Source organism: Bombina bombina, chromosome 1 (genome assembly GCF_027579735.1).
Source record: "Bombina bombina isolate aBomBom1 chromosome 1, aBomBom1.pri, whole genome shotgun sequence".
NCBI lineage: Eukaryota > Metazoa > Chordata > Amphibia > Anura > Bombinatoridae > Bombina > Bombina bombina.
Genome location: NC_069499.1, coordinates 1411954128 through 1411968908, shown reverse-complemented (window position 1 = coordinate 1411968908; position 14781 = coordinate 1411954128). Strand labels below are relative to the sequence as shown.

Genomic DNA, 14781 nt, shown 5'->3' with positions numbered 1-14781 from the left:
CAGTATAGATAATAAAGACTAAATATAGAAATAAATGTTGTATTATGGTGAGCTGTCTTGGTTTGTTAATGTAAACTAAAATACGTCTTTACAGCTTTATTGTGACAGTTACAAATTCAGATACCTATTTGTAGGCAAGAAAATATGTAATTAGCTAAAGGAACATGTACTGACGATCTGTTTCTCAAAAGGCCACATATAAATAGCTCAAATCAATGTCCTTTCATAACAATTACTACTGGGTACATAGAATATCTGGAGACTTGCTCCTCTAACATGGGGAGAGACAGTATGGGATGCAGAGTGCATGTGTTGTGTATAGAGACAGTGGGACACATAAACGACTGTACAAATATCGCACACTGTCAAAAAAAAGTCCTGGAAATACCCAGAAAAAAGGTGGCAGGCAAACTCTGCACTCTGTTCCTGTTACCTCACTTCTATTCTTGCCCCTTTCTCTTCTCTAATGTTTTCTCCCCTCTCTCCTTTCTTGTTCTTTCCTCATCTCTCTCATTACCTCTCCTTCCATGATTTAGCAGCTTACATCCAGGTATGATTTATATTTGCACTTGTCATGCGATTATTCTAACCCTACCACACCTTCCTAGATATCACCAGGCAGTCAAGTGCTTCTTGGGAGGAGACATACTCATCACATTGCAGGTTTATTTGTCTAATGTAAATACAACAACACTACTATACAATGGCAATTGTTATTCTGGTTAGAAATAGTGTTTTTCCCATACTCAAGAGTGATTTTGTATAGACTAGGATGCAACTCTTGTACAAGAACACATACCAGTGGTTAACCCGTTAATTACTAGCAAATGCTGAAACACACAGGGCTAGATTACAAGTGGCACACTAACATTAGCGTAGTGGAATATTAAAATATTGCACCAGCTGTAAGTTGCACGCATATTACAAGTTGAAAGTAAATGCGACTGCTCGACCACAAATTTAGTTTGTGAAGAACATTGGAATATAAAATATTCATAGCTACCTTCGGGTTAGCGCTGTAGGTTTAAAGGGACACTTTATTTGTGATTGGCTGATGGCTATCACATGATGAAGTGGGTGTGGAAATAGACGTGACTTAAACATAACTAAAAGGTAGCGGACAAGTTAAAGAGCAGCGGTCTTCCATTTCTGGTGGACCAGAAACAATGGGACTTTGAAGCAGCATCCACTGCTTAATAAATGGAGACCTATTTTCTTGTTATCAAGCATTGATTGATTATGCAAATCTACTGTATTTATTTGTTGGGTTAGAGTGCATGTGAAAAGTGTTAGTTTTTTCCCAGTTTGCGCTCTCCATTGAAGTCTATGGTGGTGAGTAGAAGTTAACATAGTCGCGATATCCGAATTCCTGAAATTAGCGAGCATCGGCTTTCGCTTTCTTGCAAACACTTTAATTTCAAATTGTAATACGCGCTCTAACTCATGCGCGTTGAAAGTTTACTTCTGGCGGTGTTTGCACGCAAGTTAAAATGCTAAAAAGCGTGCCATTTATAATCTGGCCCACAATGCTTTAGAAGTGTCTAGTAACTATCGGCTAGATTACGAGTTTTGCGTTATGAGTAAGAAAGCAGCGTTATGGGTTATAACGCTGCTTTTTCACTACCGCTGCTATTACGAGTCTTGTAGGTACAGCTGTACCGCACACCTTTTTGGCCTTAACGCAAATTAACTTACACAATTTGCGTAAAGTCTTTTTTCAATAAACATATTAACCCCTAAACTGCCGCACTCCTGCATCGTAAACACTAGTTAAATATTATTAACCCCTAATCTGCCGCCCCTAACATCGCCGCCACCTACCTACATTTATTAATCCCTAATCTGCCGCTCCGGACATCGCCACCACTATACTAAAGTTATTAACCCCTAAACCTAACCATAAATATAGCCCTAACACCCCCTAACTTTAATATAATTAAAATAAATCTAAATAAATCTAAATAATAACTAAATAATTCCTATTTAAAACTAAATACAGGTAGTCCTCAGTTTACGCCGGGCTTAGGTTCCAGAAGGAATGGTTGTAAATCGAAACTATTGTAAATTGAAACCCAGTTTATAATGTAAGTCAATTGGAAGTGAGGGAGATAGGTTCCAGGCCCCTCTCAAAATTGTCATAAGTAACATCTAATACATTATTTTAAAAGCTTTGAAATGAAGACTTTAAATGCTAGACAGCATTATAAACCTAATAAAATAATCACACAACACATAATATATAATTAAACTAAGTTAAATTAACAAAAACAGCAAATGTTTGTCACAAAACACAGACTTCACTTGCATTTTTCTGCAAACAGTTCTTTCTATGCATTCCAATCTGGACTGAGTTATAGACAGGAAGATCTTGTTCCTTTGAAATCTGCTTGATAGCTCAGGTCTGGTTGAACTGATTAATTTCAGCTTGCTTGGCTTTGCTGCAGCACAAGAGGACAGCTCCACCTACTGGCTATTTTAATAAATGCACTGCTTCTCAATACTTTTCAATAGCAGTCACATGACTGGAAAAAAGGTTGCTATTCTGAAACGGTGTAAATTGAACCGTTGTAAAACGAGGGCCACCTGTACTTACCTGTAAAATAAACCCTAACCTAGCTACAATATAACTAATAGTTACATTGTAGCTAGCTTAGGTTTTATTTTTGTTTTACAGGCAAGTTTGTATTTATTTTAACTAGGTAGAATAGTTACTAAATAGTTATTAACTATTTACTAACTACCTAGCTAAAATAAATACAAATTGACCTGTAAAATAAAACCTAACCTGTCTTACACTAACACCTAACATTACACTACAATTAAATTAATTAAATACAATTACCTAAATTACAAAAACAAACACTAAATTACACAAAATAAAAAAAGAAATGATCAGATATTTAAACTAATTACACCTAATCTAATAGCCCTATCAAAATAAAAAAAGCCCCACCCAAAATAAAAAAAAACCCTAGCCTAACGTAAACTACCAATAGCCCTTAAAAAGGCCTTTTGTGGGGTTCCTTTAAGTGACGTCATCCAAGATGGCGTCCCTTGAATTCCGATTGGCTGATAGAATTCTATCAGCCAATCGGAATTAAAGGTGAAAAAATCCTATTGGCTGATGCAATTTTTTCTCCTTTAATTTCGATTGGCTGATAGAATTCTATCAGCCAATTCGAAATTCAAGGGACGCCATCTTGGATGACATCACTTAAAGGAACCTTCATTCATCGTTAGCCGTGGAAAGAAGAGGATGCTCCGCGCCGGATGTCTTGAAGATGGAGCCGCTCCGTGCTGGATGGATGAAGATAGAATATGCCGTCTGGATGAAGATAGAAGATGCCATCTGGATGAAGACTTCTGCCCGTCTGGAGGACCACTTCTGCCGGCTTGGATGAAGACTTCTACCGGCTCCGTTGAGGACTTCTTGCCACTTGGATGAAGACTTCTCCCTGCTTTCTTGAGGATGGATGTCTGGTCTTCAAAACTGTAAGTGGGTTAGTGTTCGGTTTTTTTAAGGGTTTATTGGGTGGGTTTTATTTTTAGATTAGGGCTTTTGGGCACTAAAAAAAGAGCTAAATGCCCTTTTAAGGGCAATGCCCATCCAAATGCCCTTTTCAGGGCAATGGGGAGCTTAGGTTTTTTAGTTAGGATTTTATTTGGGAGGTTGGTTGTGTGAGTGGTGGGTTTTACTGTTGGGGGTTGTTTGTATTTTTTTTTACAGGTAAAAGAGCAGATTTCTTTGGGGCAATGCCCCGCAAAAGGCCCTTTTAAGGGCAATTGGTAGTTTAGTTTAGCCTAGGGTTTTTTTTTATTTTGGGGGTCTTTTTTTTAATAGGACTATTAGATTAGGTGTAATTAGTTTAAATATCTTATCATTTCTTTTTTTATTTTGTGTAATTTAGTGTTTTTTTTTTTGTGATTTAGGTAATTTATTTAATTTATTTAATTGTAGTGTAAGGTTAGGTGTTAGTGTAAGACAGGTTAGGTTTTATTTTACAGGTCAATTTGTATTTATTTTAGCTAGGTAGTTAGTAAATAGTTAATAACTATTTAGTAACTATTCTTCCTAGTTAAAATAAATAACAAACTTGCCTGTAAAAAATAAAATAAAACCTAAGATAGATACAATGTAACTATTAGTTATATTGTAGCTAGCTTAGGCTTTATTTTACAGGTAAGTATTTAGTTTTAACTAGGAATTATTTAGGTAATAATTGTAAGTTTTATTTAGATTTAGTTGAATTATATTTAAGTTAGGGAGTGTTAGGGTTAGACTTAGGTTTGTTAATACATGTAGTATAGTGGCAGCGATGTTGGGGGCAGCAGATTAGGGGTTAATAAATGTAGGTAGGTGGCGGCGATGTTAGGGGCGGCAGATTAGGTGTTAATAATATTTATCTAGTGTTTGTGATGTGGAGTGCGGCGGTTTAGGGGTTAATATGTTTATTATAGTGGCGGCGACATTGGGGGCGGGAGATTAGGGGTTAATAAATATAATGTAGGTGGTGGCGATGTTGGGGGCAGCAGATTAGGGGTTAATAAGTATAATGTAGGTGGCAGCGATGTCGGGGGCGGCAGATTAGGGGTTAATAAATATAATGTAGGTGTCGGCGATGTCGGGGGCGGCAGATTAGGGGTTAATAAGTGTAAGATTAGGGGTGTTTAGACTCAGGGTTCATGTTAGGGTGTTAGGTGTAAACATAACTTTTGTTTCCCCATAGGAATCAATGGGGCTGCATTATGGAGCTTTACGCTGCTTTATTGCAGGTGTTAGGCTTTTTTCAGCCGGCTCTCCCCATTGATGTCTATGGGGAAATCGTGCACGAGCACGTAAAACCAACTCACCGCTGACTTAAGCAGCGCTGGTATTGGAGTGCGGTATAGAGCACAATTTTACTCTACGCTCAACCTGTAATACCAGCTCTGTAGGGATGTGAGCGGTGACAATAACGTGCAAGTTAGTAACGCACCCCTCATAACGCAAAACTCGTAATCTAGCGGTATGGTTGTTAACTATAGATAAACAGTAGATTTGCATAATCCACTAAAAAACTCTGTAAAAGTACTTAGATTAAATTTCAAAGGAGTAGTAGATTTTTTTTCTGACTAATTTCAAAGTTAGTTCACTTTCCCCTCCCTGCATCATGTGATAGCCTACAGCCATCACAAAATGCATTTAATATATTCTGTGAATTCTTGCACATGCTCAGTAAGAGCTGGTGCCTCAGAAAGTGTGCATATAAAAAAGATTGTGGATATTTAGATAATGGAAGTGAATTAGAAAGTTTTTTACTATGACATAAATGTACGTGCAGTGCAAAACTTACTGGCTGAATATGTGTCATCAAATCCATCTTGAAAACACAGCACAAAATTAAAAAAGAATTAAAAAACAAAAAGGTAGAAGCCAGAATGTCAACCATATAGGGCAATGTTTAGTGGGTGTTTATCCTATGTGTTTATTTTCCCTTGACCTGCACTAACATATACGGTGGGAAGTTGTCTCTTTTTCTCTAGGTTTCCATCACTTCCTGTTCACTTCCTACAGTCCTTTTGATAAAGCAGATAAAAGTCTATAAATTGTGTAAAAGGAACAAATTGACTGCAGATTTCTCAGGAATGAATATCCTTTGATTAGGACAGCTGTCTCCTGTGCATGATTAATTGTGGTGAAGGTGTAAAAAGTCTTGTCTGCAAAGGCTGATTGTTATTCAATGAGGTATCTGAACTGTTTAGGACTCTTTCATTGTCTTTCTTCAGAGTCTGGCCAAATGGGAGAGTGAGAACAAGATGGTGTGTGAACAGAGGCTTCTGAAAGGGGAAGGACCAAAGACAGCCTGGTCTAGAGAAATGACCAATGACGGAGAGCTTATCCTGGTAAGGAAATGTGTCTTGTTTCCATTTTTTGTCTCAAAAGGAAATTGTATAATTTGTACATTAACCCAGACACTGTTTGACAAGTTGCTGAACTGTTAAAGGGGCAGTCAAGTCCAAAAAAACTTTCATGTTTCAAATAGGGCATGTCATTTTAAACAAATTTCCCCTTTTACTTTTATCACCAATTTTGATTTGTTCTCTTAGTATTCTTAGTTGAAAGCTAAACCTAGGAAGGCTCATACAATTTCTAAGCCCTTGAAGGCCACCTCTTATCACATGCTTTTTTATTTGCTTTTCACAGCAGGAGAGAGCTAGTTCAAGTAAGCCTTATAGATAACTTTGTGATCACACCCATGGCTTTTGGCAGACACTGCACTTATGTAAATAGATAATAAATAAAATGTCATGTGATCAGGGGGCTGTCAGACGATGCTTTGATATAAGGTAATCACAGAGGTAAAAAGTATTATTATTTATTCTTTATTTATAAAGCACCAAAAGATTATGCAGCGCTGCCCATGGGTACAAGGATAAAAGTACAACGGAGAAGCAATACAATAAAAGACAAATACACAGGGAATTGAGGGCCCTATTCCCATGGGAACTTACAATCTAGATGGGTAGGAGGATGGGAAACAGGAGGTGGGGACTGCAAAGGTGAGAATGATATTAGTGAGGAGATAGATGAGGGCAACTGTTAGGTAAGTGAAGTTCATTTGTTAATGAGTCGGGTGATAAGCTTCCCTGAACAAAAAGGTCTTTAGGGAACGTTTAAAGGAGGAGAGATTAGGGAAAAGTCTGACAGCTTGAGGAAGTGCGTTCCAGAGGGTTGGTGCCACACGAGAGAAGTCCTGTAGTCTAGCATGAGAGGAGGTGATGGTAGAGGATGCAAGGAGCAGGTCATTGTTGGATCTTAGTGGGCGGGCTGGAGTATATGTGTTGATGACTGAGGACAGGTAGGGTGGGTCAGCATTGGTGAGGGCTTTGTAGGTCAGGGTGAGAATTTTGAATTTGACTCTGCTGTAAATGGGGAGCCAGTGAAGGGACTCATAGAGAGGTGCAGCAGAAACAAAGCATTGAGAGAGGTAGATTAGCCTGGCAGATGCATTTAGGATGGAATGAAGGGGAGAGAGACGGGAGAGAGGGAGGCCAGTTAGTAGGTTATTACAGTAGTCAAGTTGGGAAATTACCAGGGAGTGGATTAGCTGTTTAGTAGTTTCAGCACTCAGAAATGGACGAATTTTGGAGATATTTAGGTGGTTGCGGCAGGATGAAGAGAGCAATTGGATGTGCGGAATGAAGGACAGATTTGAGTCAAGTGTGACTCCAAGGCAGCGAACTTGGGGTGATGGGGAGAAGAGGAGTCGCCAGCAAAAGAGATTGAGAAGAATCTGTTAGAGAGATAAGAGTGAATCCAGGAGAGGGCAGTGTCACAGAACCCAATAGAGCTGAGAGTCCATAGGAGAAGGGGATAGTCAACAGTATCAAAGGCAGCAGAGAGGTCAAGTAAGATGAGAATATAGTAGTAGCCTTTGTTTTTAGCAGAAAGGAGATCGTTAGTAACCTTGGTGAGGGTAGTCTCAATTGAGTGTTCGGGATGGAAGCCAGATTGCAGGGGGTCGAACAATGAGGTGGAGGACAGGAAGTGGGTTAGGCGATTGAAAACTAGTTTTCTAGGATTTTTGAAGCTAGCGGGAGCAGTGATATGGGGCGGTAATTTGCAGAAGAGTTAGGGTCGAGGGAGGGTTTTTTGAGGATGGGGGTGACCTTTGCATGTTTGAAGGAGGCAGGGAATGAGCCGGGAGAAAGGGATAGGTTGAATATGTGAGTAAGAGCCGGAGTGAGGGTGGGAAACAGAGAAGGTATTAGATGTGAAGTAATAGGGTCAAGTGGACAGGTAGTGAGGTGTGAAGAAGACAGAAGGGAATCCACTTTCATCTTTCAAATAGGGCATGTAAAGTATATTAATATAACAGTGTTGGTTGTGCAAAACTGGGGAATGGGTAATAAAGGGATTATCTATCTTTTTAAACAACAAAAATTCTGGTGTTGACTTTCCCTTTAAGTCACAATAAGAGAAAATGTGACACACAATTTGGAAGGTCTTCTTCAAATCAGTCTATTAAAGGGCCATAATACCCAAAGTGATGCAGTATACGTTAGCTTTAAAAAGCTGACTAGAAAATATCACCAGAACATCTCTATGTAAAAAAAAAAAGATATTTTACCTCAAAAGTTTCTCAGTAAAGGACTTCTAAGCAGCATATTAGTATGTCTGTTCCGGGACAGCCGAAGGATTGAGCCTTGTGCACTCTCATGTTATTTCCTATTCAGTGTAAGGAAGTTTACAATGAAATCTCATGAGATTTAAGTCAAATCTCATGAGATCACAGTAAAAGAGCTCATGACCTCTGCACTGCTGATGCTGATTGGCTGCTGTTCATTTCTTCATTTTTTATTTTTTTTACCTGCAGCTGGGCTGCAGCTGAGTATAACTTTTTTACACAGAACTTACTCTGCTGAGCTGAGGAAATTGTGAAGTAAAATATCTTCCTTTTTTACATAGAGATGCTCAGGTGACATTTTCCTGTCAGCTTTTTAGAGTTATACTGCATCAGTTTCAAGTGATTTAGCATATGAGTACTATGTCCCTTTAATAAGCTTTATCAAACTATGAACATGAGTCAAACTGTGCAGTTATTTTCATGTATAATAACAATAATTCATTAAGGGCTATATTACAAGTGGAGCGCTAATTTATTGTGCACCCGCAAATAAGCAAATTCGCCCATTTGCAGGCACCCGATAAATAACCAGCCATTACAAGTGGTTGGTTTTTGCTACCGTGAGTTTGCTGTAGCAATTAGCACTCTGAATATTAACCAGAGATTAGATCACTGGTTAATTTTATAAAAGTGCCCCTAATGCCCCAAAAAATTGTATTTTAGGGTTTTTTTTAAAAAAGAAATGTAGCTTTTTCCCACAAAAAAAACCTACTGCACTAGGCAGTTTTTGGGGGCTAAAGTTGGCGGGTGTTCCCATTGTAAAGGCACTTTTCAGTGTTGTTGTTTTTTTCTGTCTATGGGAGCTCTGTGTTCCCTGTAAATATATATGTATATACACATATTAACACATTTATACACATATATATTTACATTTGCTGCACTTAGGTTCTGTGCCGTGTATGACGGCATCAGAAAGAGGCTCCTATTGGCGCCTATGGAAACACACTCTCATGAGCGCAATGCTTCAGTGCAATGCAAATTCGAGGTTGCATTCGCATTGCACCTAACTCGTGGTACCAACGTATATTTGCGTGCACTGGTATTACTCAGATGAGCACAAATATCGCTTTTGCAGAATCGATATTTTGTGCTCAACTAGTAATCTGGACCTAAATTAGTTTCTTCATTAGTCAATGGCAGTGCATATGTTTGGTGGTCTTGTCACATTTCTTACAGCAAAGCATCTATATAATAACAATCTGCTGTTTATTTCTATTATATACAAATAAAATAATAGGTGTTAAGGACAACACTGTGGGGGACTTCAAGAATACATGAGATAAGCATAAGGCTATCTTACAAACTAAAAACGTTTACGCAGTTAGGACATTTTGGGAATACTTGTTGGGCTGTGGTTCATATCTGGCGTTAAAATCTTTCTGTGTTTCTAAAATGTCAGTTTATTCTAAAAAAATTATACAAACCACATTTCTGCAGCTCTGTTTGTTTAACATATTTTATTATTGATTGTATCAAAATGGATATATTAATTAGAATAAAACATTTGAAAAACATAATTATTGCGTAAATTAAGTCTGGTGATATGTAAATGAGCTACATTAATAATCATTTGATTCATTTACCATGAATGATAACTCTCACTTTCATTCATTTTGCATGGATGGCACAAAATGAAGCTATTCAAATACACATAATTTATGGGAGAGGAGGTTATAGACAAGAGAGTGTAGTGCTTTAAAGCAGCAGACAATGAGTACTAAATTCCAGACTTCTCCCATATTTATCAAAATGTTTCCATTTCTACAAATGCCCATTTTGCATACAAATGTATATGGTTTAAATGAGCTTGCATCGTCCCTTGTATATGTGAACTGCAAAGATTATTGTTACTTTTTGGTTATTTATCCTTTTCTCTCCTTACAGACGATGACTGCTGATGATGTGGTATGCACACGGATTTATATCCGAGAATAGTTCCCAAGAACTTGGAGATCCAAAGTTCTTATTCGGCTCAACCCAAATCACCTTCTGAACCTTCAATAACCACTTTTATCAAAGCAGAGAGTGTCCCGTTTACAGCACGCTCCGCCAAGTCAATGTACTCCCCAACCTAACAGGCTTCTGGTTTGTACTGAGATATATTATTGGAAAGACTGAGCCCATTCATCTCTTGTTCAAAACCTTTATTCTTCATACAGTCAATTCCCATCTTGGATAACATGGAATGGAAAAAACACCTTAAAACATAAAATAATTATTGGTACCCCTAGGTCATTGTATGTTCGTCCTGTAAATATGAATTGTGGATGCTCCATTAATTTTCTTTCGTGATGATTTTATAGAATGTTTATTCAAGTCCTATCCCATTAAAATCCCATATTTTACAATTTATAGAATATATGACTTTAATATTTAGGAACACGTAGCTTAGATAATGCTTTATTTTTGTCATCTGGATTGTGAAAAATGTGCATCTAAGTTCAGGCCACACCAGAAAACAAAATCCAAATGGTTATTCTGTAACAGTGACAGCAGAAAATACACTGAATCCATTGTAGAACAATATTTTCTAGGAAAGCACCTATTTATAAACATTTTCATCACATGAACATTGTTTTCTAAGATATATATATATATATATATATATATATATATATAAACTATATATATATATATATATATATATATATATATATATATATATATATATATATATATATATACATATTCAGACCACAGCCAGCTTAAAACTTCTTTCATTACGTTAGTCAAAAAGCAGAATACTTAATTGCACAAGTTAAAGATTCAATAAAGAGATTTACAAATATACTACTTTTTCAATAAGTTGGCAAATTTCATCACAACATACTTATCTCAAATGTATTGATTGTCATAAAATTGTAACGATAAAGATATAGGAATATTCTGCACAAATCTTTTTATTGATGGATGCACTTTCATAGCTGGCTTCTGACAATACTGGAAATCCCCAAAATTAGGGAAAATACTGGTATTGGTTTAACCACTGGCTTTACTTTGAAGCCAGAGTACTTTTATGTTTGTTTTTTTCTCCCATTTTAATTTGCTTTTATTATGGCCTTGGAGAATTTTCCACTGTAAAACTTTATGCAGCAAATATGAACATTTACAAAAGAATGTGTTCCTTTCTTGTCATCAAAATACAGTGTATTTTAAAATAGAAAGTTAAGTACAATTACTTTATCATTACCACTTTGTTACACAAAATCTAAAAATGCAAATAGTTATGTTTTTGTTTTTTTTGCAATTCTAGAAGTCATCTAGATAAAGTGGAATGTTTTTTTTAGGTAATTTTAAACATTTTTATACCGTTTTTTTAATGTATGTAAATGTATTAGTGTTGACTAACTTACCTTTCTGGACTAGAAATCAGTAACATCACTCTTGTTTGTGTCTATCTTCTGTACTGTATTTATTTGTCAAAATGTTTTTTTAATTAAAGAGAAAATAGTAAAATAATGTTTTTTGTTTTGCCTCATAATTCTTTTTATGAATGACAAACATTGCTTTTCCTTGATCATGAAGGCTTGTCCTCTGTTCACTGATACACATGTATAGAGTTCTGACTAACAGTCAATGAGAATGGTTATTGCAGTATGCAATAACCAAACATGAAATGTTTGCTAATTCAATGAACATAAATATCTTTAAAGGGACACTCAGGTTAAATTAAATTTTCATGATTCAGATACAGCATGTAATTTTAAACAACTTTCCAATTTACTTACATTAAAAAAAATGTGTACAGTCTTTTATATTTACAATTTTTGAGTCACCAGATCCTACTGAGCATGTGCAAGAATTCACAGACTATACGTATATGCATTTGTGATTGGCTGATTGCTATCACATGGTACAAGGGGAGTGGAAATATACATAACTTTGAAATTTGTTATAAAAAAATCTACTACTCATTTGAAGTTCAGACTAAGTGCTATTGCATTGTCTTGTTATCTTGCATTTGTTGATTATGCAAATCTAATGTGTTGACTGGTCCTTTAATTGAAAAATCCCAACTATTTTTATATGTACCTTTAAAGGGACAGTAAACATCATGAGATTTTTAAATAAAATGTTTAGCTATGCATAATGAAACATCTTTACAATATACTTTTTCTAATTCTCAGAACGTAAAATGCATGCTACTGATTTTTCAAGGCTAACTCTGGTACATTTTTGTCTCTAATTGGATTTGACAGATAACAACTGCATAACAATGTAGTTTATAGTAATTTTCTGACAGTGACTAGCCTTCTTGTCTGCAGACTAAAGCCCAGACTTTGGCGATTGAAAAATAATTGCAGTAAAAAGGGTCTTAATTTGTTCGCAAAATGTTTTGATTTGGCTGATATGCTATTCTACAGCAACATAACAGAAATGTCTTGTCATTACAAGGTGTTTACTGTCCCTTTTAGAGGATAGTATTTTTTTAAGCATGTATTCACTGGTAGTTTAATACAACACAATGTTTCTTGAAGGCTTGCTGGGACAGGGAGGTGAGGGTGACCTGTGGGCAGTGACCTACTAATATTTGGTTGGTGAAGCTGTGAACGGAGGGGTGGAACTGTGGTTTTGCCATGGGCGGGGCATGTTGAGTGTTGGGCGGAGTCAGGGCATCGTGTGGATGGAGTTGTGGCATTAGATCCTGGATATGTTATACAACTACAGTTATTAATAATAGATATTATTATAATAATCTTTATTTGTAATGTTCCGAATTATTCCACAGATCTGTACAATGGGTACAATAAACACAAGACAGGGATGGCAGACTTTGCATGTCTAGCACATTAAAGAGAAACATATAGAGGGTGAGCTGGGGGCTAAAATAAAAATAGGAGAATAAAGAGAAGATACAGTCTCCTGTCAGCCCCCTCTACAATGACGATATTTAGCTTTATAGTCATTTTTTTTCACCACAAATGTTATGGTCCTGCGTACATATATAAATATAACTAGTATGTATCTACAGGAGGCATCTAGCATGGTAAAAAAATTATTTTATTTACTACATACTACTTCACCTTTTGTAGCCTCTTTTTTAAGAATCACAGGAAGCCAGTTTTATTAAAATATATTAGCTGATGGCTATCACATGATACAAGGAGCTGGTCCAGTTTAGCATAATGAACAGGGTTATATTAATATACTTTTTACCTCTGTGATTGTCTTGTATCTAAGCCTCTGCAGACTGCCCCCCCCCCCCTTATTTCAGTTATTTTCACCACTTAGTGCTGATTCATAAATAACTCCACGGGAGTGAGCACTATGTTATAAAAATGGCACACATGAACTAGTGCTGTCTATTAAATCTGTCAAAATGCCCTGAGATAAGAGGAGGCCTTCAAGGGCTTTGAAATTAGCTAATGAGACTACTTAGGTTTAGCTCTCAACAAAGAATACCAAGACAACAAAACAAATTTGATGATAAAAGTAAATTGGAAAGTTGTTTAAAATTGCATGCCCTATCTGAATTTTTTTATTTTGACTAGACTGTCCCTTTAAAAAGATTGAGGGTCTGACTAGCAGCTACTTGAATTTTTGCAGAGAAAAAAACCAGATCATAAAAAAAATAGATTTCATAGAAGGTTTCCAAATTAAGATCTATATCAGGAGATATTAGAAACAAACATGATTATCACTTCTGACAAAGCAGCAGTAAAATGAATTATCCTACAAAAGCATATATGATTACACCCTACTAAAATAATTGGATGTTCACAGAAACACAAGATCACATTGTCAGCTGGCGATATTGTAACAATGCATTGAGATCAGACATAACAAGTAAAACAGTCTGTTCAGGTCACGGTACTCAGTTCCATTCAAGTACAAGCAAATTCTTGCCTTTAATTTTAATGAATTGTCATTGTCAGACAAGATATTAAGTTCTCCAATTCCCTAGGTATAATATTAGTGGCTCTGGAGTCAAGAATGTCAGAAGAATAGAAAAAAGGTGAACAGGCGATTCCTTGAGATACTAGGCTGCTTTATGAGCAGTACAAATAGAGGCACCCACTGATAGATATTTTGATTTTCCTTTGTATAGTATTATTAATAATAATAATGCATATGGTGCTATTGTTACTAATTATAACAATATAACCATGCATGTAGCATCAGCACAGTGCAATAAAATATAAATATATTTTCTCTCTGAGATACAAATTTAGCAGAACCTAATATCTACTCTCTCATAAAACATATAACAGTGATATGTGTCCTGTTCAGCATTGTCATGTCCTCACATATTAGACACAAATGATCTGATCATATAAGTGAGTGAAATAAGTAGGGTGACAACCCCCTAACTACTTAGGAATTTCCAAGGAACCTCCTCCCTCTCATTTTCTTTAATTACCTCAGCTCCTTTTACTTTTTTAAATCCAGCAACTGACACCAAGTGCCCATGCACAATGTCACAGATCTCGTATCACCATACTATTTTTCTTGGCCTGGGCACTCGTCAGTTACTAGATTTAAAAAAGAGCTTTACTTATTAACTCCCTTCACCTCCTGGTTTTCTTCACCAGATAGAGCCTCCCTGTTGTACCATCATAGAGCGCTGAACCATCCTCTCTAGCAGGGCCACCCTTACCATTTGCGGGGCCCT

At 36.5% G+C, this 14781-nt stretch overlaps 1 protein-coding gene across 1 annotated transcript in view; it reads left to right on the top strand.

The window, feature by feature from the left end:
• Positions 1–11627, top strand: part of CRABP2 (cellular retinoic acid binding protein 2) — a 28068-nt gene extending 16441 nt beyond the window's left edge. The window contains exons 3-4 of the mRNA XM_053705271.1: positions 5767–5883; positions 10053–11627. Coding sequence (XP_053561246.1) covers positions 5767–5883; positions 10053–10103 — 168 coding nt within the window. The 3' untranslated portion in view covers positions 10104–11627. The remainder of the gene's footprint in view (positions 1–5766; positions 5884–10052) is intronic.
• The last annotated feature ends 3154 nt before the right edge of the window (positions 11628–14781 follow it).